Source organism: Nilaparvata lugens, chromosome 4, assembly GCF_014356525.2.
Source record: "Nilaparvata lugens isolate BPH chromosome 4, ASM1435652v1, whole genome shotgun sequence".
Classification (NCBI taxonomy): domain Eukaryota; kingdom Metazoa; phylum Arthropoda; class Insecta; order Hemiptera; family Delphacidae; genus Nilaparvata; species Nilaparvata lugens.
Genome location: NC_052507.1, coordinates 33,769,766 through 33,796,457, shown reverse-complemented (window position 1 = coordinate 33,796,457; position 26,692 = coordinate 33,769,766). Strand labels below are relative to the sequence as shown.

At 35.1% G+C, this 26,692-nt stretch overlaps 1 protein-coding gene across 2 annotated transcripts; it reads right to left on the bottom strand.

The window, feature by feature from the left end:
• Positions 1-9,915: 9,915 nt before the first annotated feature.
• LOC120350795 (transcription factor Adf-1-like) lies at positions 9,916-25,392 on the bottom strand. Of its 2 annotated transcripts, none has more exons than XM_039425646.1 (3): positions 24,967-25,392; positions 11,637-12,237; positions 9,916-10,050 (listed from the first exon to the last, which is right to left on the bottom strand). In XM_039425646.1, exons 1-3 carry the CDS (start codon positions 25,106-25,108, stop codon positions 9,945-9,947), a joined length of 849 nt encoding a protein of 282 aa, XP_039281580.1. In that variant the 5' UTR covers positions 25,109-25,392; the 3' UTR covers positions 9,916-9,944. The 2 variants fall into 2 exon arrangements, with proteins under 2 accessions (XP_039281580.1, XP_039281581.1); XM_039425647.1 differs by having other exon boundaries at positions 9,916-11,208; positions 24,967-25,391.
• Between the last annotated feature and the right edge of the window lie 1,300 nt (positions 25,393-26,692).

The window sequence follows — 26,692 nt, the reverse complement described above, 5'->3', positions numbered from 1 at the left end:
TCTCGAAAATCCATGATGTAAATCTCAGAAAATCCATGATGTAGGCTAACCATCATGAAAATCATGAAAAATTGAAATTTTTTATTTTCTCGAAAATCCATGATGTAATCTCAGAAAATCCATGATGTAACACCATCATGAAAATCATGAAAAATTGAAATTTTTTTTTCTCGAAAATCCATGATGTAAATCTCAGAAAATCCATGATGTAGGCTAACCATCATGAAAATCATGAAAAATTGAAATTTTTTTTTCTCGAAAATCCATGATGTAAATCTCAGAAAATCCATGATGTAGGCTAACCATCATGAAAATCATGAAAAATTGAAATTTTTTATTTTCTCGAAAATCCATGATGTAAATCTCAGAAAATCCATGATGTAACACCATCATGAAAATCATGAAAAATTGAAATTTTTTATTTTCTCGAAAATCCATGATGTAAATCTCAGAAAATCCATGATGTAGGCTAACCATCATGAAAATCATGAAAAATTGAAATTTTTTATTTTCTCGAAAATCCATGATGTAAATCTCAGAAAATCCATGATGTAGGCTAACCATCATGAAAATCATGAAAAATTGAAATTTTTATTTTCTCGAAAATCCATGATGTAATCTCAGAAAATCCATGATGTAGGCTAACCATCATGAAAATCATGAAAAATGAAATTTTTTATTTTCTCGGAAATCCATGATGTAAATCTCAGAAAATCATGATGTAGGCTAAAAAATTGAAATTTTTTTTTTCTCGAAAATCCATGATGTAAATCTCAGAAAATCCATGATGTAGGCTAACCATCATGAAAATCATGAAAAATTGAAATTTTTATTTTCTCGAAAATCCATGATGTAAATCTCAGAAAATCCATGATGTAGGCTAACCATCATGAAAATCATGAAAAATTGAAATTTTTTATTTTCTCGAAAATCCATGATGTAGGCTACCATCATGAAAATCATGAAAAATTGAAATTTTTATTTTCTCGAAAATCCATGATGTAATCTCAGAAAATCCATGATGTAGGCTAACCATCATGAAAATCATGAAAAATTGAAATTTTTTTTTCTCGAAAATCCTGATGTAAATCTCAGAAAATCCATGATGTAGGCTAACCATCATGAAAATCATGAAAAATTGAAACTTTTTATTTTCTCGAAAATCATGATGTAAATCTCAGAAAATCCTGATGTAAATCTCAGAAAATCATGATGTAGGCTAACCATCATGAAAATCATGAAAAATTGAAATTTTTTATTTTCTCGAAAATCCATGATGTAACACCATCATGAAAATCATGGAAAATTGAAATTTTTATTTTCTCGAAAATCCATGATGTAAATCTCAGGAAATCCATGATGTAGGCTAACCATCATGAAAATCATGAAAAATTGAAATTTTTTATTTCTCGAAAATCCATGATGTAATCTCAGAAAATCCATGATGTAGCTAACCATCATGAAAATCATGAAAAATTGAAATTTTTTTTTCTCGAAAATCCATGATGTGAATCTCAGAAAATCCATGATGTAAATTCAGAAAATCCATGATGTAGGCTAACCATCATGAAAATCATGAAAAATTGAAATTTTTTTTTTTATTTTCTCGAAAATCCATGATGTAAATCTCAGAAAATCCATGATGTAGGCTAACCATCATGAAAATCATGAAAAATTGAAATTTTTATTTTCTCGAAAATCCATGATGAAATCTCAGAAAATCCATGATGTAGGCTAACCATCATGAAAATCATGAAAAATTGAAATTTTTTATTTTCTCGAAAATCATGATGTAAATCTCAGAAAATCCATGATGTAGGCTAACCATCATGAAAATCATGAAAAATTGAATTTTTTATTTCCTCGAAAATCCATGATGTAAATCTCAGAAAATCCATGATGTAGGCTAAACATCATGAAAATCATGAAAAATTGAAATTTTTTATTTTCTCGAAAATCCATGATGTAAATCTCAGAAAATCCATGATGTAGGCTAACCATCATGAAAATCATGAAAACCTGTTACACTTACCTTAATTATTATTATTATTATGCATAACATAACCTATAAACTTGATGCCATTATATTGAAGACATATTAAATTTTCTAAAAAATAATAGATATGTACATATTATTATTTTATTATAAAATATTATATTATCTGGAAAATATTAAATTACTTCTACTTATTTTTTGGTACAATCGCAAATCATATGAATAGTCTATAATTGAAAAAGAACGACAAACCAGGTCCAAAAGTCCATATCATTCTAGAAAATAAGTCAGACTTGAACCATTTCTCAATGACAAACACATTACAAGTACTCCCACTTTGGCAACGATATTTTGAGTTCCAGATATTTCCAATTCCGCCATCTGCCAAACAAGTAATTTGAGTTCCAGATACTCCCAATTCCGCCTAGCAACATATTTTGAGTTCCGGATATTTCCAATTCCGCTGTCTGACAAATATTCGGAGTTCCACCCAGCAACAGTTTTCAAGCATAGGGCATTTAACATTGATATTTTGAGTTCCAGATATTCCCAATTCCGCGGCCCCGCTCTCGTAGAGAGGCAGCGCTCGTAGCGGTTACTTACCGCAACTGTTTGGCGGTAACAATGCTAGAGTGTGGTCCACGTTATAATGGCAGTGGATAAAGATAGGAGAATGTCGATGCCGATTCTCTGCATTAATAAATTATATTTTTACACTGTCAAAAACATAATTGGCATCGTTGTGGACCTAGAAAAGGATAGTAACACCGGCTTTGTCGGATGATAGACAAGGCTAGCAGAACCAAAGTTGAACAAATACTGTCATTATAACGTGGACCTCACTATAACACAATATTATTTTATTACTTTTTGTCATACTTACTCAATTGCAGCTGTTTTCCATGCATCAATTCAAGCCGGTAGACAGCTGTTTGCAGAACCAGAAAACATGTGATTTACATTACAGCATACTATTCTGTAAAGAGATCATATGGTTTTCTTTACAGTCGAGTATGTTTCCCAGTTCCAAAATTGGAACATTCAAATTGATTCAAATAGCTATATAGTATTAGTGTTATAGTCTTTAGTTGTTATATTGGTAACAATAATTTAAACTTCTTATTGTTGAGAACTTTAGTGAGAAGAAGAGAGTGAGTTAATAATTTATCTAAGTAACTAATAGAATAACTCAAATATTATCAGAACTCATCTAATAAGTTTCAAGTTATAAGAACTCATCTGACATTTTTTAACATTTGCCTTTATTATTCTATTTGAGCTAGATGGGACTGAGCTGGATGGGTTAAACTTAAATCAAACTCAACTGATTATCATATAAACGCTGTTTATATGCCACCTTCCACTCCTTCAAATGTTTTTCTTGATTACTGTGAATACATTGAATCCTTGAATATCTTACTCAATGGAAATTTAATGATGATTGGTGATTTCAATTTACCCGAAATTAGCTCTGATACTTTTAAGATCTCTCTTCTGGCTCATGCAAAGCAAAATTTATTTGTCGTTTAATGTCATTCTACGATCTAATTTCTTATAATTCAGTGCAAAATGAGCTCGGTAGAACACTGGATATTGTTTTGAGCAACTTCCCAGTTGATGTACTGAAATGCAATGATCCACTCCTCCCTCAAGACTGTTATCACCCTGCATTATGTGTGGAAGCCTCATATTCAGTGAGAGCCCGGTCAGAGCTCGACTCAAATCGTTCACCCGAATATTTGTATGACTATTCCAAGGGGGACTATCTCGGCCTCTATTGCGGAATCCGCGATTGCAGTTGGGACTCTGTTTTTCGTTGCGGTGATGTTGACTCTGCTGTAGATAATTTTTATGAAGTACTTCACAAAAATTTTGATGAATTTATTCCAAGGAGGAGGTTGAATATATCAAATAATAAGTATCCTCCTTGGTTTACATCTGATATCATATCAGATTTAAAAATAAAAAATAAGTGCTCAAGAAAGAGAAAAACTTCGCCTTATCATGATAATAAATTTAAAACTTTACGCGCATCCCTGAAAACCAGAATTACACTATCTTATGAGGCGTATTTGATTAGAGTTCAAAATGGAATATGACACAATGTAAAAGATTTCTGGAAATACATTAATTCAAAAAGAAAAACTTCTTTTGTGGAGTCAAACATGACACTGGATGGAGAGTCATACTCTTGGGCTGATACAGTTAATGGTTTTTCTAAATACTTTCAATCTGTGTATGAGGCTGATACACCTGATGTGCCAATGGGGATTCCGGAGGTGTCTGGGTGCTCATTATTGGATGGGGGAGTTGGGATGGTTTCTTCCAATGATATTCTGTCTGCTATCAATGAGCTGAGGTCGGGCTGCTCCGAGGGTCCTGATGCGATTCCAACCTTTATTGTCAAGGGCTGTGCTGCAGTCCTTTTAGAGCCAAAAAATTCATATTCAACTTGGTATTCAAAGTCGGGTAGATTTCCTTCAAAATGGAAGATTGCAAGAGTTACTCCTGTTTTCAAGTCTGGGAATAGGAATGATATTAAAAACTACAAACCAATATCCATTTTGAATTGTTTTTCGAAAGTTTTTGAGAAGCTCCTGCATTCGATTATTTGTAAGCAGTGTCAGAGGATTATTGCACCTGAGCAACATGGATTTCTGCCTGGTCGCTCAACTGTGTCCAATCTTATAGTTTTTAGTAGTAAGGTTTCACAAATTTTGGATCATGGAGGTCGTACAGATGTTATCTTTACAGATCTATCAAAAGCGTTTGACACCATAAATCACTTCTGATGCGGAAACTCAAAGTGTTAGGATTTTGTGTAACAATGGTTAATCTTCTACAGAGTTATCTGGAGGCAAGTATACAGTATGTCAAGATTCACAATTTCAAATCAGAATGCTTTGAGTGTACATCAGGGGTTCCTCAGGGTTCAAACCTTGGTCCACTTCTATTTTTTTTTGTTTATTAATGATCTACCATCTACCATCAGTGAATCTTCATGCCTTCTGTATGCAGATGATGTAAAATTATATAAAGAAATCAATTATCAAAGAGATTGCTATGATTTGCAGAGGGATATTGATAGTCTGTCTAGATGGTGTGATGAAAATGGACTAAAAATGAATGTGAATAAATGTAAATTCATGAGTTTCACTCGGCAGTCCTCCACTCATGCAGGTGTATACTATATAAATGGTATTCCATTGTAAAAGGTGGAGTCGTTCAAGGACCTTGGAGTAGTATTCAGCCAAGACCTTTCTTTCAATTCACATATTGATTACATAGTTAACAGAGCCAATCAACAGATTGGTTTCATTTTGAGGACATGCTCGCCTTTCACTGATGTAGTACCTCTGCTACTCTTATACAAATCAATTGTGAGGAGTCTATTAGAGTATGCATGCGAAGTATGGAATCCTTATCATAATGAACAGATTCACCTTCTAGAACGCTTGCAAAACAAATTTTTGAGATGTATGTATTATAAAAAGCACAGGGTTTTCTGTCCCTTTGATTACCCAACCAACTCCCTCAGAAGTATGTTCAATATTTAATCACTGAAAGTAAGACGTGATGTTAAATTACTTGTTTTTCTGTACAATCTGTTAAATAATAAAATTGATTCTTCCTACCTGCTTTCTAAAATTAACATACGGTATATAAATACCATTGCTCGACGTTCTGGATTTTCATTTCATATTTCTCGCCAGAACGGTAAGCCATTATAACTTTCCTTTAAGTAGAGCTCAAAGAATTTTCAATACTTATTCAGAGCACTTGGACATCTTCTGGTTCTCCCCTTCCAAATTCCGAAGGATTTCATATGATTTAGTCTTGTAGTATGTGGTCCATCATTTCGTGATTTGCGCTTGCATTTCTTTTATTCAATTATCCTCATAAAGGCTAGTGGTAGTACATTACACAGACACTTTTTTCCCTCTTGTCTATATATTTGTAATGGTTATAGTTTACTGAGGCATGTGTGCATTTTTTCTTATTGAATTCAGTTAATGTATTTTTATTATTCTATATACGACTGTATATTTCTCCTATTTTTCATCTTATTTCATTCTCATAATTTTATAATTTATTATCTTCTTTTTATTGAAAATTGTATTATGTTGGAAACTATTGTATAGTGTGGAGGAGGCAAAATGGGTTTTTACCTGTTGTCTCCATGAATAAATAAAACAAAATGCATAATATAAACGTGATCGTTCATGATGGTTTATAATAATAAAATACCTACTTTATACCCAATATCTACATGCTCTCAGAAGGAATTAAAATAAGCTCCTCTTGTTTTGTGGGTAAGTTATTATAAGTTTTATGAATCAGGTTTGATTTCATGTGAGATAGTCCACTATAAACATTATTTCTCTATAGAATTCAAATTGGCTGTTAAAGAGAAAGTGACAAGTCCATACATGCTTTATGATTATTCAAATGGAATATTATAAATAATACAATCCTAGCATGCCATGGGTAGTATTATATAGCCTATCACGAAGACAATAATTCTATGACCTGATCTTGGACCTACTGCAATAAAATGTTGCTGGTTGTTTTTTTTGTCTATATTTTTTATTATACACTGCTTTGATACGGTATTTCATCATTACCATAATTATAATTCATTAAAAGTCACATGTGGATCAATGAATAGATACGAAAAACATTAAAACAGGATAACCTATTTCAAGTTGAGATGTCTGAAACAATTTATGGTGATACATTATAGAAAATAGTTTCAAAAATATAAAATCATGTGATTCCATGTATAACCTTCTATAGAAAATCTTGGCAATATTGTAATGTCAATCAACAAGTATCTAAGTAATAGAAATAAAAGAATAATTCACTCAATCCTTTCAATAGTAAAGCCTAAAGCCTATCCACTTCACCCAGGAAATCAATGAATATGATTTATTAAATTCAGTATTATAATATTCTTTATTGCAACTAATATCACTTAATCTTTTTTGAACTTCAAGGTATTTTTCATTTCCTTCCCAGTCCAATAATTTTTAAAATAAGTGAATTGCAAGTGAGTTATTTTTACGTTCAAATAATAGCTGCTCAGCCATTGCGCTCCCTTGAGGAGTAGGCCTACGCAACTTATCCACGAGGGAGCTGTCGGCGTTTCTCCTGTTCCTGCTGTGTGCGTTCGTCTCAATACCCAATTTTCTAATTGTTAGGTTTGGCATATGTTGGAAAATGCATGTTTTTCTGCTACAAGCAGAACTTTTCTCTCTTTTTCACGCTCCATACATGGAAAATTGACTCACAGCCTTCAACCAGATGTCATTTTGAAATCTAATAAATAATGTACAACTCTATGCCAATAACTTTATTGTGTCCATTTCATAGACATTTACAGAGTAGAATGTAAAAAAAATTCCCAAAAAATTAAAATTCATACTTCAAGATTTTGAAGACATATTATTCATGAAAAGAGTTTTCAAAATGAGATTAATCTTTCGAATATTATAGTTTGAGTTATTGAAAACACTGTGGGGGTAGAGTCAATCCGATATATCTTGCTATAACTGAATAGCAGCCTATATAGAAAAGTATGTTAACAATGGCCACCATCTTGAATTCTTAAATGAAGAATGTTTCTATAATCAATATTCTTATTGGGCTTGTAACTTGCAAATACTTGCAAATAAGCAAGTATTTGCAAGTTTTTATCATGAAGCAGTAGTCATGAAAAATTAATTTTATATTTCAGCTTGAAGCTTCACCTCATGCACAATTCAAATTCATGTTGGATTCGAAACTGTAATTTTCTGACACGCCAGGGGGCGGCTTCACCCCTAAAAACCCCAAATTTTGGGACTTTTTCAATTTTTCCATTTTATTGAAAGAAGCTCAACCTTCTCAGCTTGTCAAGGCGGTTGAAAATCATGTATATATCGGTACATGATTTGCAGCTCGTCAAGGTGGTTCAAAATTTCCTAGTGGGGAGGCGCTTATAAGGACACTTCAAGGATCAAAATTGCAAACACTCATAACATGACTTTCGACACGCGCCTTCAACCCGCACCGAGCACACTCCGCCCTCTTACCTCCATCGCACTACAGTCGCTCCGCCCCCGCTCTGCAGTCGCACCCATCATGAACGTTATGGAAGATGTTAGATCTTCTCGCGTTCCCCGGTCGAACCACTGTTGCTCCCCGGTCGATCATCAATTGCTCTGCTGGAGTGACGTTTGGTTGCGGAGCAGAGCGAAAGTCTGTACGCACCTTAAGATACCGGGGTACATTCATGAAGATCCAAGCATTGTGTCGAAAGTTATGAGTGTTTGCAATTTTGATTCTTGAAGTGTCCTTATAAGCACCTCCCCACTAGGAAATTCTGAAATTTAGTGCATCTAACGAGTGTTTCTGATAGAAAGTTATTATGATGGAAAATTTGTATTTTGGCTGTAGTACATGGTTTTCTATTTTCGCTAGTTCTCTAGCTCACCACTATACTATAGTCTGTGTAAAATAAGTTTCGACTTGGCCCTCCATCTGAAGAAATTGAAAGGTTGCCAAATCATTTAAAATTGCAACTTTCTCAAATTTGCATTTCAACGTCAGAATTGGATGTAGAATATCATCCCCGATATCCCAGTAGTGCTATATTTAGTTAAAATATATAGGTTTCAGCACTGATTCAAGAATAGTGTGTTATGCAGACAACACATCCATGCTCTCGACAGATTCTGACATTAAAACTTTGAGAGAAGAGATGTTTACTTAGAATGACATACTTTGCTTTATTTCAGAGTACTTTTTGGTTTGGTCTCTCTCTATGGGGCTGTGCTCCTGATACTCATAAAATCCTGCAGCTTCAAAAGAAGGCACTAAGAACTATTTCCGATGCTGACTACTTGGAGCTTGTTTGTTTTCATGTTAGCTGTGAATGCAACAAAAAATATAAATTTGTTCATATGTAGGGAGAATATTCACCATTATAATACAAGGAATAGGCAACATATTGATGTAGCCTACCATATACCGCAGACTTAAGAGAGTTCAGACTTTTTCAAAATTGATTTCTTCATTTTATTTTTATTGAAAAAGCTTCCAACGGAAAATCCTCTTTATTCACTAGCTGAATATTTTAATATGGATGGGGGAATATTATTTAACAATTATTTCTAAATATATATTTTTGTTTGCTGTTGACATTGGACTTGAAAGCAATATTTGTATAATAGTGCATAGAATTTAAGGAACTGACATTATTATTTGTTAAGATCTTAATTTAATTTATGCTCGACATTTCCAATTTCATATTGTGTATACCTAAAGGAATAAACTTAATTCTATTCCATTCTTGCTATTCTTCCAATATAGGCATCATGACCAATGACCACCCCACAAGTATTTATCAGCATCCAAATCCATCCCAACAGTATCTGTTTGATCATACGTGGGGTCTCCAACGTATGGCACACTCAGTGGCACTCATTGCTCACTTGCAGGCCACTCTAGAGTCTAATTATCTCCTATACTTTTTAGATATACTATAGTAGTTGAACTATAAAAAACAAGTAAATATCATCCATTGTGATGAAGTGGTTAGCGCTTCTGCTTTCCATTCTTGAAGACCTGGGTTCGAATATCCATTGTATGTAGGTAGGTTAAGGGAATGTAGGTAGGTAGGTAGGTTAAGGGAATGTATGCAGGTAGATCAAGAGTATGTATGTTACTAAGGTGTAGGTTTGTAAACCATTAAATCACAATAGATGTCTTTCGCTGAAAATTGAAATAACTCTCTCAATAAAACAACTGTGTCTCAATCCACCAAGACAGTTTTACTGTTTCAACAGGTCTGTATGCAATAATATGTATGTGTACAGGATGTCATAATGTACTTATAGCTAAGCAATAAGGAAGTTGGTGAATAATAACGAAAAAAGTGTAAGTACATAGTATTTATTGAAAAATTTCAATTATTGAAAAGAATAAACAGATGAAGCAGCCTTTCTCCTCTTCTGTAATCATTGTTCATATAATACCTCTCAGCTGACTGCTCCTCCTCCCGTTCACGAACTCTGCTAATCAAATTCATCATATGATTTTTAAGGCATGGGCATGATTCTGGAAACAGCTTTGTAAATGGTTATTTCAAAAGCCAGATCACCCGACTCTCCATCCTCAACCCTGAATCTCGTAACTCGATCAGTACCCTCAATCATTGAAAATCCCATGAATCTCTCTCTGCACAATCCTAGCAGAGTCAGATCTTGGAGACCACATTTGAATTCGCACCAATGTCACCAATAGCATTGTTGTTGGTCGAGAAAGTTAATCACAATTTTCACATCCTTCTTCCTCCAGTTGGGCACCTGTTGAAGATACACAATGGCGGCATGCTGTGTCCCAGCTTGAAAAATACTTAAACAGCATTCAAGAGTCATCGACAGCACTCTGAACTTGACTGGAAGTCCAGGCGGACAATACTGCTGATTCCATCCTTGATATTCTTCATAGTGTATGTGAATAAGTTAGTCAGGAACTGCTGTATGCATCCATTACTGACAGCAGTATTTTCCAATGGATTGTAAATATTGCCTTTTCTTTAGAGAGCACTGTCATTCATTCTGCATCAACAACTGCCTTTTGCTTATCCCCAGTCTGGAGCAAACACAAATGTAAAACTCGTGATCTGCACATAAATCCAAATTTCCTAGGTATTTGAAAAAGTCTCTCAACAAGATAATACCATGATTATGTAGTTCCTCCTAGCTCTATATCACTGCATCTTGCATACATAGCTCACTTTTTGACAACATGTTGAAGCAGTCAAGTTCTAGCACTGCATCTTACAGACATAGCTCACTGTTTGACAAGTTGTTGAAGTAGACTGACTACATTCCATTGTTAGCAAACTGTTTTACACCGGACAGAGCAAAGTGGTGCGGGTAAGTTTTCCTGTTTCAACAGGTATGTGATACATCACAAGTAATAACGTCACGTCATAAATGTTCACCCAGTGGTCACTAGAGGTTGCTGGAGGTCACTCAGTGGCCCAATCTAACCAATACCTACTATTACTTATTAAGTAATAGTAGGTATTGACATAACCCAAGGCTTCCCCAGCTTTGGGGAAGTTTGCCACAGGATTAACTTTGAGTGACCTTCAGTCAGTCAATCAATTAGTGAGTGAGATGAATTTCATTGATTACATCAGGATTGTAGTAATGCTTGACCTTGAACAACAGTACAATAGAAAATAAATAAACATAATATGATTATTGCAAATAACAACAGTTAACTGTGAAATGTAAAAATATAATTAGAATAACATAATTGTAAAGTAGATAATAGAGATAATGTTATGAAAAAGAATAGAATAGAATAGAAAAGCTGCCTTTATTTTTACCTAGGAGGGCGGAGTTAGGGCGCAGCCGGCCCTCTCTTACACTCAACCCTCCAATACAACGTTAAATTATTACTAGATTGAACAAAGAGAGAGAGGACAGAATGAAATAAGGAAAAGAATAAGAGAGATGAGAAAGAGGAAAAAATTGAATGAAAGTTTAGGATTAATGAAAAAGTGGGAGAATGAGCTGGTTTGAATGAGGGTAATAGTAATAGTAATATCTATAATCTCTGATAGTACTAAAGACTGTCATACCGGTGACTCATTGCAGAGCTTGTGGGATGGTTGTTGTACGATGATTCATGCTCTGCTGAATAAGCCATATCAAATAATAACTCTTGTACTTTCATCCTGAACATCATCTTTTTTCTAGGGCCCAACGTTTTTACATGTGGTAATAGAGAGTTAAAAAACCCCACATCCTCATCATTCTTGTTTATTCCATCTATCTTGTTTATTTTTAGCTCAAGTTTTTCCTTTTCTAGGTTTACTAATTCCTGACCAATTCTGGCTTGAGTTGTAATCCTTCTTTTGAACCCTGTTCTGGTATACTCCTCCACAGGCAAAGAATTGTCACTTACATCGGGTGACATTGTGCTATCCATTGTTGCATCATTGATTTCAGATGAACTATCTACCTCAAGTAAACTATCCATGGGTTCATTGACTTCAGTATAAGCATCATCTGGCAAAGGAGACAAGTTTTCAATTGATCGCCTCGGTAAGAATTGATCCTTGAGGAATAGTAAATCATTAAAAAATTGCCAAGATGATTCATCACCAGACCTGGTAGATTTATTCAATTGTTTATAAAACTCTTGTCGTAGGTTTTTCCAAGCTATCTTCACAAATTTATCTGGAAGAGAGAAAAAAAAACATTTTACAATATGCTCAATTGGTGGGGAAGGGGGATTGATTATCTATGGAATTAAGTGTATCTAACGGGTGATTCTCATAGAAAATAACCCTCTTCTGATGATTTCAGCCGAAATATGGTTTTTTATTAGGGAGGCCTTGAAAAAGTATTATAATGAAAAATTTGTATTTTCACTGAATAATTTGTTTTCTATTTTAGGGTGTCCCCCCCCTCCCCCTCTACTAAATTTGAAATATCCTAAGTTATCCTGTTCAGAATTAATTGCTCTTTCACGTGATGTGTGGTTTTTCAAAATTACTAGTAAAATATCCAAGTTGTATAGGTTGAAATTGGTAAGTTTGCTTAATTTTGAAAAACCCTTAGAAAATACCTTTTTTTTGAAAATTCGTAGCTCGGGAACAAAAAACGGTAGAGTCCTGCCCGACCACTCAATTTATTGGAAATTCTTTTTTCTTTAATTTTGTCAGGAATGATTTTTCTTGAGAAATTCAAGGTTTTCGAGATTGAATGAGAAATTCGAAAAAAGTCCGAAATTTTGGGGGGTTTTGGAGGTGAAGCCACCCTCTGGTGTGTCAGCAAATTTCGGATTCGAATTCAGCGCCCCAAAGTACATATAGAACCATCAAGAAAAATTCTTTCAGGGCTGTTTCCTGAAAAACGACCATTTGACTGGACTAAAGGTTGTCATACCAGACCAGGTTTCGTTTAGACCACCTGGTGTAATTGAACTACTGTGTTAATGAAATCATTCCCTCACGTTTAGCCGAGGTGTGCGTGTAGACCAGGTTTTCCGCTTCATTGTAGAATAGGACCTGGTGTAAAAGAAACCTGGTTGAATCAAGACAATCCCGTATTGATTAATAATGTGAATATCTTCGAAATGGTTTGTGATATTGATGTGAGGTTTTTGCCATTAATTTTGTCTTGAAATTCCATATTGAAAAAAATTTAGTTCCCTTCAAAATGGCAGATCCAAGATGGCGGACCAGACTTTTGAAGTCACAGTAAAGTAGTATTTTTAATTTGAATAGGATCCTCAATCACACTCACCTTAAAATCACATTTTTTATGAGAGCCGTTCTTGGACATTTCACCCACCTTGTATAATGACTGGACTACTGTGCAACATGCTAGAAAAATCTTTTCACTGGAGATATTTTTCAATTTTTTTCCGATTGGATACTAATCAAAATTGAAACATTTCACATGAAAAACATTCTTCTAATTATTACTTTTTGAGATATGAAAGTCTATAGTTTGTAGAAAATGAGTGTAGACATGGCCCTCCATCCAAAGAATTTACAAAGTTGCCAAAATGTGTAAAATTGCAACTCTCTCAAATTTCTAATTTAACAACATATTCTCAAGAATAAAATTTTCTAAGAATATTAATCCTCAAAGTTATTCAACTTTTAAAAAATGACTCAAAATTAAGTTATTCTGAGTCAATTTTTTTTACAAATTGAATACTTTCTCACAAACTGATATTTTGAGAAGTTTTTTATTTATTTAATCAACAATACCGTGAGGAATGTATCATAAAAGTTCAAAGAGTTTATCTCTCTTCAAATTTGGAATGATCTAATAGTCTAGTCAAATGGTCGTTTTTCAGGAAACAGCCCCGAAAGAATTTTTCTCAATGGTTCTATATGTATTTTGGGGCGCTGAATTCGAATCTGAAATTTGCTGACACGCCAGAGGGCGGCTTCACCCCCAAAACCCCCAAAATTTCGGACTTTTCCTATGAGGAGAAGGTTATTTCCTATGAGAATCACCCGTTAGAAACATTTAATTTCAGTATTTCCTAGTGGGGGATTCGTCATAAGGATCTCCTCGTACTACAGCTCATTCTTCTCAGCTCGTCAAGGCGGTTCAAAATCATGTATCTTAATTAAAATTTGATGGAGAATAAGAAAATCCACTTTTAGAGTATTTTAGCCCCTATGACTACACAGAAACACACAAACCCAAACTACACAGACCCTATACACTGAAAAATGGCCAATTTCTATATTCAAAACTTTGTACCTCGGTAACCAGAAATGATAAAAAATGGTACTTGGTCTTGATTCGAAGAACAGAATCTCCTCTTTCATAAGAGGTAAATGAATTTTGTAAGAATATAATCGCGAGGTAAGATATTTTTGATTCAAAAAATCAAGTAATTTGTGATATTTTCCTAATTTTCACAGTCTTGACAGTTTTTCGATAATAAACAGTCATGCAAGATGGGTTTAAGGCAACTCAGCTTATAGAGCATGTGATTCTCTTGATGACAACAAGCATTGTTGACATTGACATTCAGATTGGCCAAATTTCAAGTGTGCTAGAACAGCTGATCAAAAAACTTTTCATTATTATTTTGTGTTTATTATTCAAGAATCAAAGCATTTATAATAATAATTATCATCTTATTGTCATTTGGAAGAATAAAAAAGTATAAACTCAACCTCCCGCATTAAAACATAATATTTTAGGTTATTAAGACAAATCAGAAAAAATAGAAATACTTGGACAATTTCCTGATATTCAGATTACCTCAGATTTGCTAGAGCTATGACCTTCCAGTTTTGCTTTTAGAAGTGCCTAATAGGCAATATATATATATATATATATATATATATATATATATATATATATATATATATAGCACATAACAGTAGACACTTCAAAGTTTGTAATAAATATAAATTGAAACAGGAGACACGATATAAATAGATTGAAAATACTTAAAAACTTACATTAGAAATGGGGGGAAATTTTTGGAGACTGAGTCTCCTTTCTCAACCGAGTCTGCTCTCAGTTGAGAGAGGAGACTCAGTCTACGAAAATTTCCCCCCATTTCTAATGTAAGTTTTTAAGTGTTTTCAATCTATTTATATCGAGTCTCCTGTTTTAATTTATAGATATATAATTTATTTATATGTAATATAAATATAAACAGGATACACACGACACGGATAGATTAAAAACACTTAAAAACTTACATTTAAACGAGAATTTTCGGGGAGCTGGGCCCCCTTTGTCAATCAACCTGGTTGATTCTCGTTTAAATGTAAGTTTTTAAGTGTTTTTAATCTATCCGTGTCGTGTGTATCATGTTTATATTTATATTATAAAACTTTAAAGTGTTTTCTGTTAAGTGTTATATATAAATATAGTTTTATTTTTCTGTGTGGCAAAAAATTGTATTCACACCATGGGCAAAAATGTGTTTTCGCCCCACTAGGATGTAATGAGCTGGTTTTCGTGTGTCATATGGATGCCAAAAGTGATTGTTTTCTGACCAGGCCAGTAAAATTTTTACAGCCCGAGTGCTGTAAAATAACCTTGAAGTCAGCTGATTCTGATTTGATATGTAAACGTGTTTACAAAATAGTTTATGAAACGGAATCAGTTTATGCTTCTAGAATTGAATAATGTATTTTGTAATAAGCCCGGGATTCTCTGGTCCCCTTAGGGGGTGCCTCCCCAGGTGGCGGATAGGGGGATGCCTCCTAGATATAGGGGGTACCGAGGAAATCAAATACCCGGGGTGGACCAAAACCAGCAACAAAACTGCTGCCTTGCAGATGGAGTTCAATGGAACTTCAAAGGCTAAGGGAAGAAAACCCTAACAGGAAATTGACTGCTGCCTTGTAGTTTGGCATTGGTTTGTCAAAGGCTAGGGAAGAAATCCCGAAAAAATTACCTGGTCCTCCAGGTTGGGGGTTTGGCAAGGGGCCAACAACCCCTCCCTGGAAAAAAAATCACACGTTGAGAATAACACAACACAGCCTCAGATTGGATCAGATGAGAACGGAAACAAAAGAAAAGGAAAATGCACCAAAAGGAAAAAGGATATGGATTTGATTTTAGCAACATGGAACGTTAGAACTCTTAAAAGACCAGGAGCACTACATGCATTGAAATGACAGTTGGAACTTTACAGGGTTGAAATCGCTGCAATTCAGGAGATGAGATGGCCAGGGAACGGAATTTTGGAGAGTGGAGACTGGACCGTGTTCTTTAGTGGTAGTAATGATGGAAGAGGAATGGCTGGTACTGGATTTCTGGTCAATAGGAAAAGGAAAGAAGCAGTAATCGGTTTCAAACCAGTGAATGAGAGAATCAGCACTCTAAGATTAAGATCTCAATTCTTCAACATCGCATTAGTATGTGTTTATGCTCCAACAGAGGATGTAGATGAAGAGGAGAAGGAGAGATTCTATGAGAAGTTGGAGGAAGTAGTTGACAAAATAGCGCATCATGATGTGAAAATCCTCCTGGGAGACCTGAACGCAAAAATAGGTAGAGAAGAGAGATTTCAGAGTGTGATAGGGAAAGAGAGCTTACACAGTGAAAGTAATTCTAATGGAAGGCGAGTGATAGATCTTGCCGTAAGAAAGAATATGATTGTAAGTAGCACCCAGAAACAGCAAAAAAACATCAAAAAAGCTACCTGGTATTCACCGGACGGGGTCACATCAAATCAAATAGATCATATTTTGATCGATAAAAGACACTGTACTGATATGATAAATGTGGAAAGCTGTAGAGGGACTGATATAAACTCAGACCACTATATGGTCAGGATTGGTTGTAGACAGCATATTGCAGTGACAAACAACAAGAGAGCAAAAACGTAAGCTCGTTTTGATGTGGCAAAACTGAAAGAAGAGGTGGTGTCACACAGATATGAGGAATGCTTGAAGAACTATCTGGAACAGAAAGAGGATGCATGGAACACTGAGGGAGTAGAGGGAAAATGGAGTATTCTGAAGGAAAGTGTGATTGGAGCTGCAAGGGAAGTTGTTGGCTCTAGCAAGAAGGATGACACCATTGATAGAATGTAATATTGGAGAGTATCAATGTGGTTACCGGCCAGGAAGATCAACAGTTGACCATATCTTCACAATCAGGCAAATTCTGGAAAAATGTTATGAGTTTGATGTCAACGTGCAACAGATATATATTGATTTCCAACAGGCATATGACACTATCAGTAGGGTGAAAGTGTATGAGGCAGTTAGGGAGTTAAATGTCCCCACAAAGCTGATCCATCTCATAAGTATGACAATGGAAGGAAGCAGAGCTGTGGTCAAGATTGATGGAAGTGTTACAGATGATTTTGAGGTAAGAAGGGGACTGAGGCAAGGAGATGTGCTGTCAACCATGTTATTCAATGCAGTGCTGGAAAATATTATCAGAAAGGTGACCACCAACAACCCCAGGGGCACACTCTTCAACTGGATGTGCCAAATAATGGCTTATGCAGATGATGTGACCATACTAGCAAGAAACAGGAGGGAACTGACAGAGATCTATGAAAAGCTGGAACATGAGGCAAGAGAAGTAGGCCTGAAAATTAATATGCAGAAAACTAAAGTGATGGTTATGTTCAGGAGGCCAGTGAATGATGGAACACAGATACAGTTATCAGGTAGAACCTTTGAGAAAGTGAAATCATTCAAGTATTTGAGCACCCTAATAACGGAAGAGAATAATGTAGTGGAAGAAGTGGATGCTAGGATAATGTCCGGAAATAGGGTGTATTTCACCCTGCAGAATATCCTGAAGTCCATGAATGTGTCAAAAAAAGGCAAAATAAAAATTTAAACAACAGTTTTAAGACCAATAGTGACATATGGGGCTGAAGCTTGGACATTGACTACATGAGAAGAAGGTCTGCTTCAGAGATGGGAAAGAAAGATTTTAAGAAGAATTTTTGGAGCAATCAAGGAAAATGAAATATGGAGGATAAGAACAAATGAGGAACTAGGAAGATTGTTCGAAGAGACCAGTATTTTATCTGCTGTGAAAAGTATGAGGCTGAGATGGGCTGGTCATGAGTGCAGAATGCCGGAAGGGAGGGTGCCAAGAATGGTGCTGGAAGGCAAACCCGGAGGAAGAAGACTACAAGGAAGACCAAGAAAGTGGTGGGTTGACGATGTGGAAGAGGATTTGCGAAGATGGAGAAGAACAGCAGAATATCGAGAGGGGTGGAAGGATTTGGTTGTGAAGGCTAAGGCTCTACATGGGCTGTAGTGCCAATAATGATGATGATGATTTTGCAATAAGATACTATTATTTTATTTGGATGAATGAAATACGAATAAGATATTATAAACTATTAAATCCAATTTTCAGAGTATAATAGAATCTAACCTCTAACCTCATAGTACTGCATTTATCACAGAACCTGGTGGATGATTTTGGTACTACTTGGGCAATATCCTTGGTGCTGAACGCTTTTACAAATAGTTTATGAAACAGAATCAGTTTATGATTCTAGAATTGAATAAAGTATTCTGCAATAAGATACTATCATTTTATTTGGATAAATGATTTACAGACAAGATATATTATATACTATTCATATTCAATTTGCAGAGTAGGATAGAACTTCTAAACTAATCTTCCACAGTCAACAACAACGAGCATTGTTGACATTGACATTCAGATTGGCCAAATTTCAAGTGTGCTGGAATAGCTGATCAAAAAACTTTTCATTATCATTTTGTGTTTATTATTTGAGAATCAAAGCATTTATATTAATAATTATCATCTTATTGTCATTTGAGAGAATAAAAAAGAAAAACTCAACCTCCCACATTAAAACATACTCTTTCAGATTATTAAGACAAATCAGAATGAAAAATAGAAATACTTGGACAATTTCCTGATATTCAGATTACCTCAGATTTGCTAGAGCTATGACCTTCCAGTTTTGCTTTTAGAAGTGCCTAATAGACAATAAATATTAATCTTATATAATATATAAATATACTGTTTTATTTTTATGTGTGGCAAAAAATTGTATTCACACCATGGGCAAAAATGTGTTTTCGCCCCACTAGGATGTAATGAGCTGGTTTTCGTGTGTCATATGGATGCCGAAAGTGATTGTTTTCTGACCAGGCCAGTATAGTATATTTCGCACCTAGGGCCGAAAATGAGATATTTCCGGCTCGAAATCGGTTTTTAAGTCCGAGGCCGTAGGCCGAGGACTAGAAAAGATTGAGAGCCGGAAATACATTTTTGCCCATGGTGCGAACGCTATTTTTCGCCACACCCAAAAAAAACTTCCCAATATATAAGAAATTAAAAAATAAATAAAATTCAAACAGCCTATTTTGATAGTTTGAATCTTGGTTATGACAACTTTTACTGTCAATTAATTTCAATATTACTAATTAATAATTTACAATAATGACCATATTTTTATACTATTAATATTAGGTGCGAGCTTTGCGCCCAGTGCAATATCATGGATGGATGGATGAATAGAATTTTCATTACTATTTTGAAATAATGTGATGAAAAAATTAATATAATTGCATATTTCACAGTTTTGTCTCTCAAAATATATCTAAAAAATTGATTGAAATTTAAATTACAGTAACTAATATAAAAAATAGGTAATAAAAGTCGAAATTCATCAACAAAAAAAAAGTCATTGACCAAGACTCGAACCTAGATCATGTTTGTTTTATTCACTGAGCTTAGAGGTCTGACTGATGTATTACGCCTTTACGCTCTCGGCCATTCCGTACTGTTGAACATTGGGGCCTGACTGATAACCCTTAGCATACACGTAATACTGTAATACTAGACTTCTAAAGAAGTTTACTTCACTCCTAAAAAGCGTACCGTACAACAGACTTTGGCTCATGACTTATATTATTAAAATTAATATTATTATCTGTCTCACAATAAAATTTTCACTCTGAATTAAGTCAGATAACGTAGGCTATGTAGGCTACTATAATAATAATAGAGTATAGCGCAAATTTGAAGCCGGTTTGCTGGCATTTTCACAACAAAATATTGCTCTGAAAATAGTTAAATCATAGAGAAAACATTCGAAGATTCAATCTTGAGTGGGCCTAATGTTTTCTCTATATGGTTTAATATTGAAGAAAAATTATCTAAAAGTTTTAATAATGAATAACGGAAAAATTACTAGGAATTTTTCAGTCAAGGCTGAGTTTCACCAGTAGGCTTAACTTAAACTTCAGATCTGTGCTGTATTTGCTTATTATTATTGTTGATTGTATTGCATTAAGAAGTGGAATTCGATAATAAAAAAAGAAACAATTATTACTCTACCTCACTTTTAAATATTGATACAATTATTGTACTTTGAATTCAAATTCGATTCTTCACTTTTAAATACTTGCGATACATACCTTTCTGACAATGGACAATGTAGCCAACATTATATTGTTGAGGCTATGGAGATATATCATTGTATTCTATTGTTTGATATCAAAAACACAATAATAAATATTAAATTATGAAACAGTAATTTATAAAATATATTATTATAGACATAATACTGCGATTCACGATACATAATTATATAGATTATTACAGTCATTATGAGATTATCTCTCTATGATTTTTGTGAGATTGGACACAATCAGCTGTTATTCAAGGTCATTTTACAGCCCTAGGGCCGTAAAGTTTTACCGGCCTGGTCGGAAAACAATCACTTTCGGCCTCCATATGACGCACGTAAACCAGCTCATTACATCCAAGTGTGGCGAAAACGTGTTTACAGAATAGTTTATGAAACATTATCAGTTTATGCTTCTAGAATTGAATAATGTATTCTGCAATAAGATACTATCATTTTATTTGGATGAATGAGATACAAATAAGATATTATAAACTATTAAAATCCAATTTTCAGAGTATAATAGAATCTAACCTCTAACCTCATAGAACTGCATTTATCACAGAACCTGGTGGATGATTTTGGTACTACTTGGGCAATATCCTTGGTGCTGAACGCTTTTACAAATAGTTTATGAAACAGAATCCGTTTATGATTCTAGAATTGAATAAAGTATTCTGCAATAAGATACTATCATTTTATTTGGATAAATGAATTACAGATAAGATATAATTATAAACTATTCATATTCGATTTTCAGAGAAGCATAGAACTTCTAACCTAAACTCCCACAGTCGATGACAACAAGCATTGTTGACATTGACATTCAAATTGGCCAAATTTGTGTGATAAAACAGCTGATCAAAAAAATTTACATTACTTGTGTTTATTATTTGGGAATCAAAACATTAATAATAATATCATCTTATTATCATTTGAAAGTGTAAAAAAGTATAGATTCAACATCCAACATTAAAACATAATTAAACATAATCTTTTAGGTTATTTAGACAGATCAGAATAAAAAATAAAAATACTTGGACAATTTCCTGATATTCAGATTACCTCAGATTTGCTAGAGCTATGACCTTCCAGTTTTGCTTTTAGAAGTGCCTAATAAACAATTATTATCATTCATATATATATATATATATATAAATATAGCACATAACAGAAGACACTTTAAAGTTTGAAATATAAATTAAAACAGGAGACACAAGACATAAATAGATTGAAAACACTTAAAAACTTAAATTAGAAATGGAAATTTTCAGAAACTGAGTTTCCTTCCTCAACCAAGCAGTGAGTGGGTACAGTTTGAAATCAAACGGTCGTGACCATAGAGTACACATGGAGAGTCAATTGTAGCAGCAGAGACCACAGATTATGCGGTGCAGACGGATGGAGAGAAATTGGTGCAGATTCAGGGGACATTATGGGGTATTTATTGGGCGGTTACAAACGGGATATTCATGATTTAAGTGGGTTATGAATAAGGAAAGGTGTAGCTTATGAATTGATAGAAAAGAGGAGATTTACAATAAGAAATCAAAAAAGAATTAGACTAAAATTGGAGAAAGGAATTATTGTAGAATTGAACTTGAATGAAATTTATTTTTCATTTTTATTGAACATTTGATATATATTTGATTGCTGTGGAATTTATTATGATATGATGAAATTTATTTCAATTTAATTAAACAGTTGGTGTAGAGTTGATAGCTATGGTACTATTGCTGTCTGTTGAGACCAGGACTGGAAGCAGTTCCAAGCACCCAAATAAAAGCCAATTCTTTCATCTTGACATCTATGGAGGGGGCTGTGGGAGGGAGGGTGGCAAGGACTTCGACTTTGAAGTTTTGGTCAAAGTTCTTGTTGTGCTCAGAGCCATGGGTAGGGATGGGTAGGGAAGTATTATTTTAAGATGCAATTACGATACTTTCTAATGCAATATGGTCCATCTGAAGGCCTCTCAGACTCAGACATAGACATCCTTTTGCCAGACTCTCCTAACACACCACACTCCTATCTTCTTCCAAAAATTCATAAAGAAGGCAATCTTGGTCGTCCCATCGTTGCAAGCATAAATAGCCCAACTGAACGAATCTCTGCCCTTGTTGATTTCCACCTACAACCCATTGTTGCCTCCCTACCCTCTCATATCAGAGACTCCTTCCACTTCATAGATATCCTAAGAAACACAACCCTTCCAACTGACCAACAACTCCTCCTTTCTACCATTGTTGTAGCCTTCCTCTACACTTCCATCCCCCATTCTGAAGGCTTAAAATCCCTTGACCCACACCCTTCACCACTTCAACCACTTTCATAGTAAACCTTGCCAAACTGCAAGGTTTAAACTGGGTTATCTTCAAACACAGGGTACAGCCATGGGCACCAGGATGGCACCATCCTATGCAAACCTATTCATGGGCCTCCTTGAACAGGATTTCCTTTCCAAACAAACCCTATCCCCCCTGATATGGCTCTGTTTCATTGACGACATATTCCTCATATGGCCTCATGGACATGATACCCTCTCCCACTTCCTCAATCAACTCAACTCCAACTACTCTGTCTCCTTCACCTGGAATATTTCTGAATCCTCCATCAACTTCCTAGATGTCAATGTAATCCTTTCCAACTCTATTACCTTATCCACCAATACTTTCACCAAATCCACCCACACTCAACGGTTCCTACACTTTGAGAGTTGCCATCCCTACCACATCAAAAGATCCCTCCCGTGTTCCCTTTCAATCTGAGGCCAAAAAATTTGCAGTGATCCCCACCATCTTGACCAGTACCTCAAAAAACTCCACTAACTCCTCCTGAAATGAAACTATCCTGAAAGGTTGTTACAGAAACAAATCAGCTCCAAAACTGGCACTAATCACACCACAAAAAAATCCCAAATCCCACAATCTCCAAAGCTCTGTACCACCTACTTCCCTGGAATTGAAAACCTCAAACCTGTCCTTAAAGATCTGTTCAATGTCGTCTCCTCCAATCCCTCTACGAAACACCTTTTCCAGCAACCACCCATCCTCATTTATAAGAAAACTCCCAACCTGAAGAAAATTTTCAGTAAAAACAAATCACTCACCTCTGATGAAATCCCAACTCCACCTGGTACCCTACCTTACAAACCACCACTGTAAAACCTGTCCTATCACTGATCTTCCATCTCCTTTACCAGTCCTAACACCAAATACACCCACCAAATCCATCATTCCAGTAATTGCATCTCAAAAAATTGCATCTACCTCCTTTCCTGCAACTTCTGTCCTGCCTTCAACATAGGTGAAACCACCACTGCCCTAAACCACCGAATCAACAATCACAGGGCTTCCTTTAAAAATAATACTTCCCTACCCATCCCTACCCATGGCTCTGAGCACAACAAGAACTTTGACCAAAACTTCAAAGTCGAAGTCCTTGCCACCCTCCCTCCCACAGCCCCCTCCATAGATGTCAAGATGAAAGAATTGGCTTTTATTTGGGTGCTTGGAGCTGCTTCCAGTCCTGGTCTCAACAGACAGCAATAGTACCATAGCTATCAACCCTACACCAACTGTTTAATTAAATTGAAATAAATTTCATCATATAATAAATTCCACAGCAATCAAATATAATTATATCAAATGTTCAATAAAAATGAAAAATAAATTTCATTCAAGTTCAATTCTACAATAATTCCTTTCTCCAATTTTAGTCTAATTCTTTTTTGATTTCTTATTGTAAATCTCCTCTTTTCTATCAATTCATAAGCTACACCTTTCCTTATTCATAACCCACTCAAATCATGAATATCCCGTTTGTAACCGCCCAATAAATACCCCATAATGTCCCCTGAATCTGTACCCATTTCTCTCCATCTGTCTGCACCGCGTAATCTGTGGTCTCTGCTGCTACAATTGACTTTCCATGCCTACAATGGGGCAACAATGGTTTGGAGGTGGAAATCAACAAGGGCAGAGATTCGTTCAGTTGGGCTATTTATGCTTGAAACAATGGGACGACCAGGATTGCCTTCTTTAAGAATTTTTGGACTAAGATAGAAGTGTGGTGTGTTGGGAGAGTCTGGCAAAAGGATGTTGATGTCAGAGTCTGAGAGGCCTTTATATGGACCGTATTGCATCAGAAATTTGAAGACTTTCTTTTGGATTTGTGGAGTAGGGTCAGAAGGCAGGAGTTGATACTGTTCAGGGTTGATGAGTTGTCGGTTGGCTTCATTGATGTAATCTGTGGTGTTCAGTAAGACTACAGTTGAGCTTTTGTCAGTTTTGGTGATGAAAATACTGGAGTCAGAGCGAAGGTCTTTTATGGATTTGAACTCTCGGGGTGTGAGGTTGGGAGTTGGAGTGAGAGATTCAATGAATCAGCTGTTTTTATTTACACTTTTTTATATGCAGTACACATAGATAAAACTGAATCTTTCCAACCTAGAAAATGTCCGGAATGTGGACGTTTTCCGAGTAGCAGATAATTTCTGCCTGGAATGTAATTTCTGATTAGCTTTCTAGGGTTAAAAAATGTATACTAACCTCTACCAGGAACGTTTAATTCAGCTGCTACAGCCTTCCATTCTCTGATCAAAAAGTGACGGTTATGATGGTTCCTATGCTTTCGGTCCCATAGTGCTGGACGATTTTTTACCGCGATAATTATACTCTCCTTCATATTCATAAGAGCAGATAAACAATACTCAGGCCCACTGTATCTTCCAAGAGGTTTTTGTGGAAGTAAAGAGCGACAGTACGTAGCTTAACCCCTTATAGCAGAGTTCATAGATTGTGCATTACTTTTCTAGCAACAGAAAAGTATTGTGAACAAATTTCACTGAAATGCTATGTGAAATCAAATTATCAAAAAAATAATAATAAAATCACTCTTGTCAGCCTCACTTAACTGACTCGTGAGCTCGTGACGTCAACACTTGAGACTTAACCTCAACAGTGAATTTAATAGTAAACACAAATTATGTCCAGTATTGGCGGGCGGTCGGGCGCGGATTGGTCTGAGGCAAGCCTCACGAGCATGCCTCGGAGAGGCAATATCCGTCCGTCAGCTCCTCGGGTGAGATATGCGGCTACTAACCTTGCGGCTATTATATGGACACAATCATATGGACACATGCCTCGGCATTCACTATACGTCCTTGTGGACGCGTTCCACGTATGCCTCGGCATTCAAAAAGCTATCTGATTTGCAGACAACACGAAGACATGGTAGATGTAAATATTTTCTACATCATGACAGCAATGACGTGATTCCATCATTAAAGATAATTACAAAATTCAGCTGTATCATTTATTTTAATGACTATTATGATAAAATCGAAAATAAAACTTAACAAACGATGTTTGTGGGTTGAACGATTGTAGGTTAATAGATTAAAGTAAGGAGATAAATTGCTATGTCATAAGATATGTGATTGACAATTCAAACTTTATTAGTACTGTGATATTTTTTTTCATATATTCTCATATTAATATTGTTTCATGTTTTATTATTGCTCGTTGAATCTCTGAGTAATATATGGTTTTATTGGTTAAATGGTGTACCTTTTATTCATAACCCTATCTTCATGCATGACCAATCTGGTATTGGCATATTTTTCCATTATTGACGTAATAAGAGAAATTAATATCAATCAACTACATTCTTCACCGAATGTGTTGGACAAATCATCGATATACAGCATTGATTATCAAGTCTTCAGAAATATTACGTTCTCAAGATTTATCTAAATTGTTCAAAATTATCATTGGAATTGTATTGACTGAAACACAGGGTCATAGTAATAAGTTGAAGCAGCAATATAATTAATAGAAATCCTGATAGAGTGTTGTCTTTGATCCTACTCAGTATTATCTCACATTGCTTACCCCTTTGTCAGATGGTAGTGAGTTGGATTGGTGTCGATGCTTCATTGTCTTGCACAATACTATTTAGATTCCTTATATCCGTCTATCACTTCAGCATCTATAATGGCAGAATCATCCAGAGAAGCAGTAAGAATTGCAGATTGATAAAACGGCAACAGTTTGCAGTGATTAATAGCAGAATTCTATATAATCAGGGGTGGTCTGGCCAGGTCGGCTGGTCGGGGATCCCCGAGGCCAAGGGGCCCCCAAAATGTAAGGCCTGCTTTTGGAAATTCACTTGGACTTTAAATGTTTTTTGAAGTAACAATAATCCAGGCTTTGTTTCATTAATTGTTGAAAAGTTATAAGACTTGAAAGAGTGAAAAATGTGAGAAAAACTGGT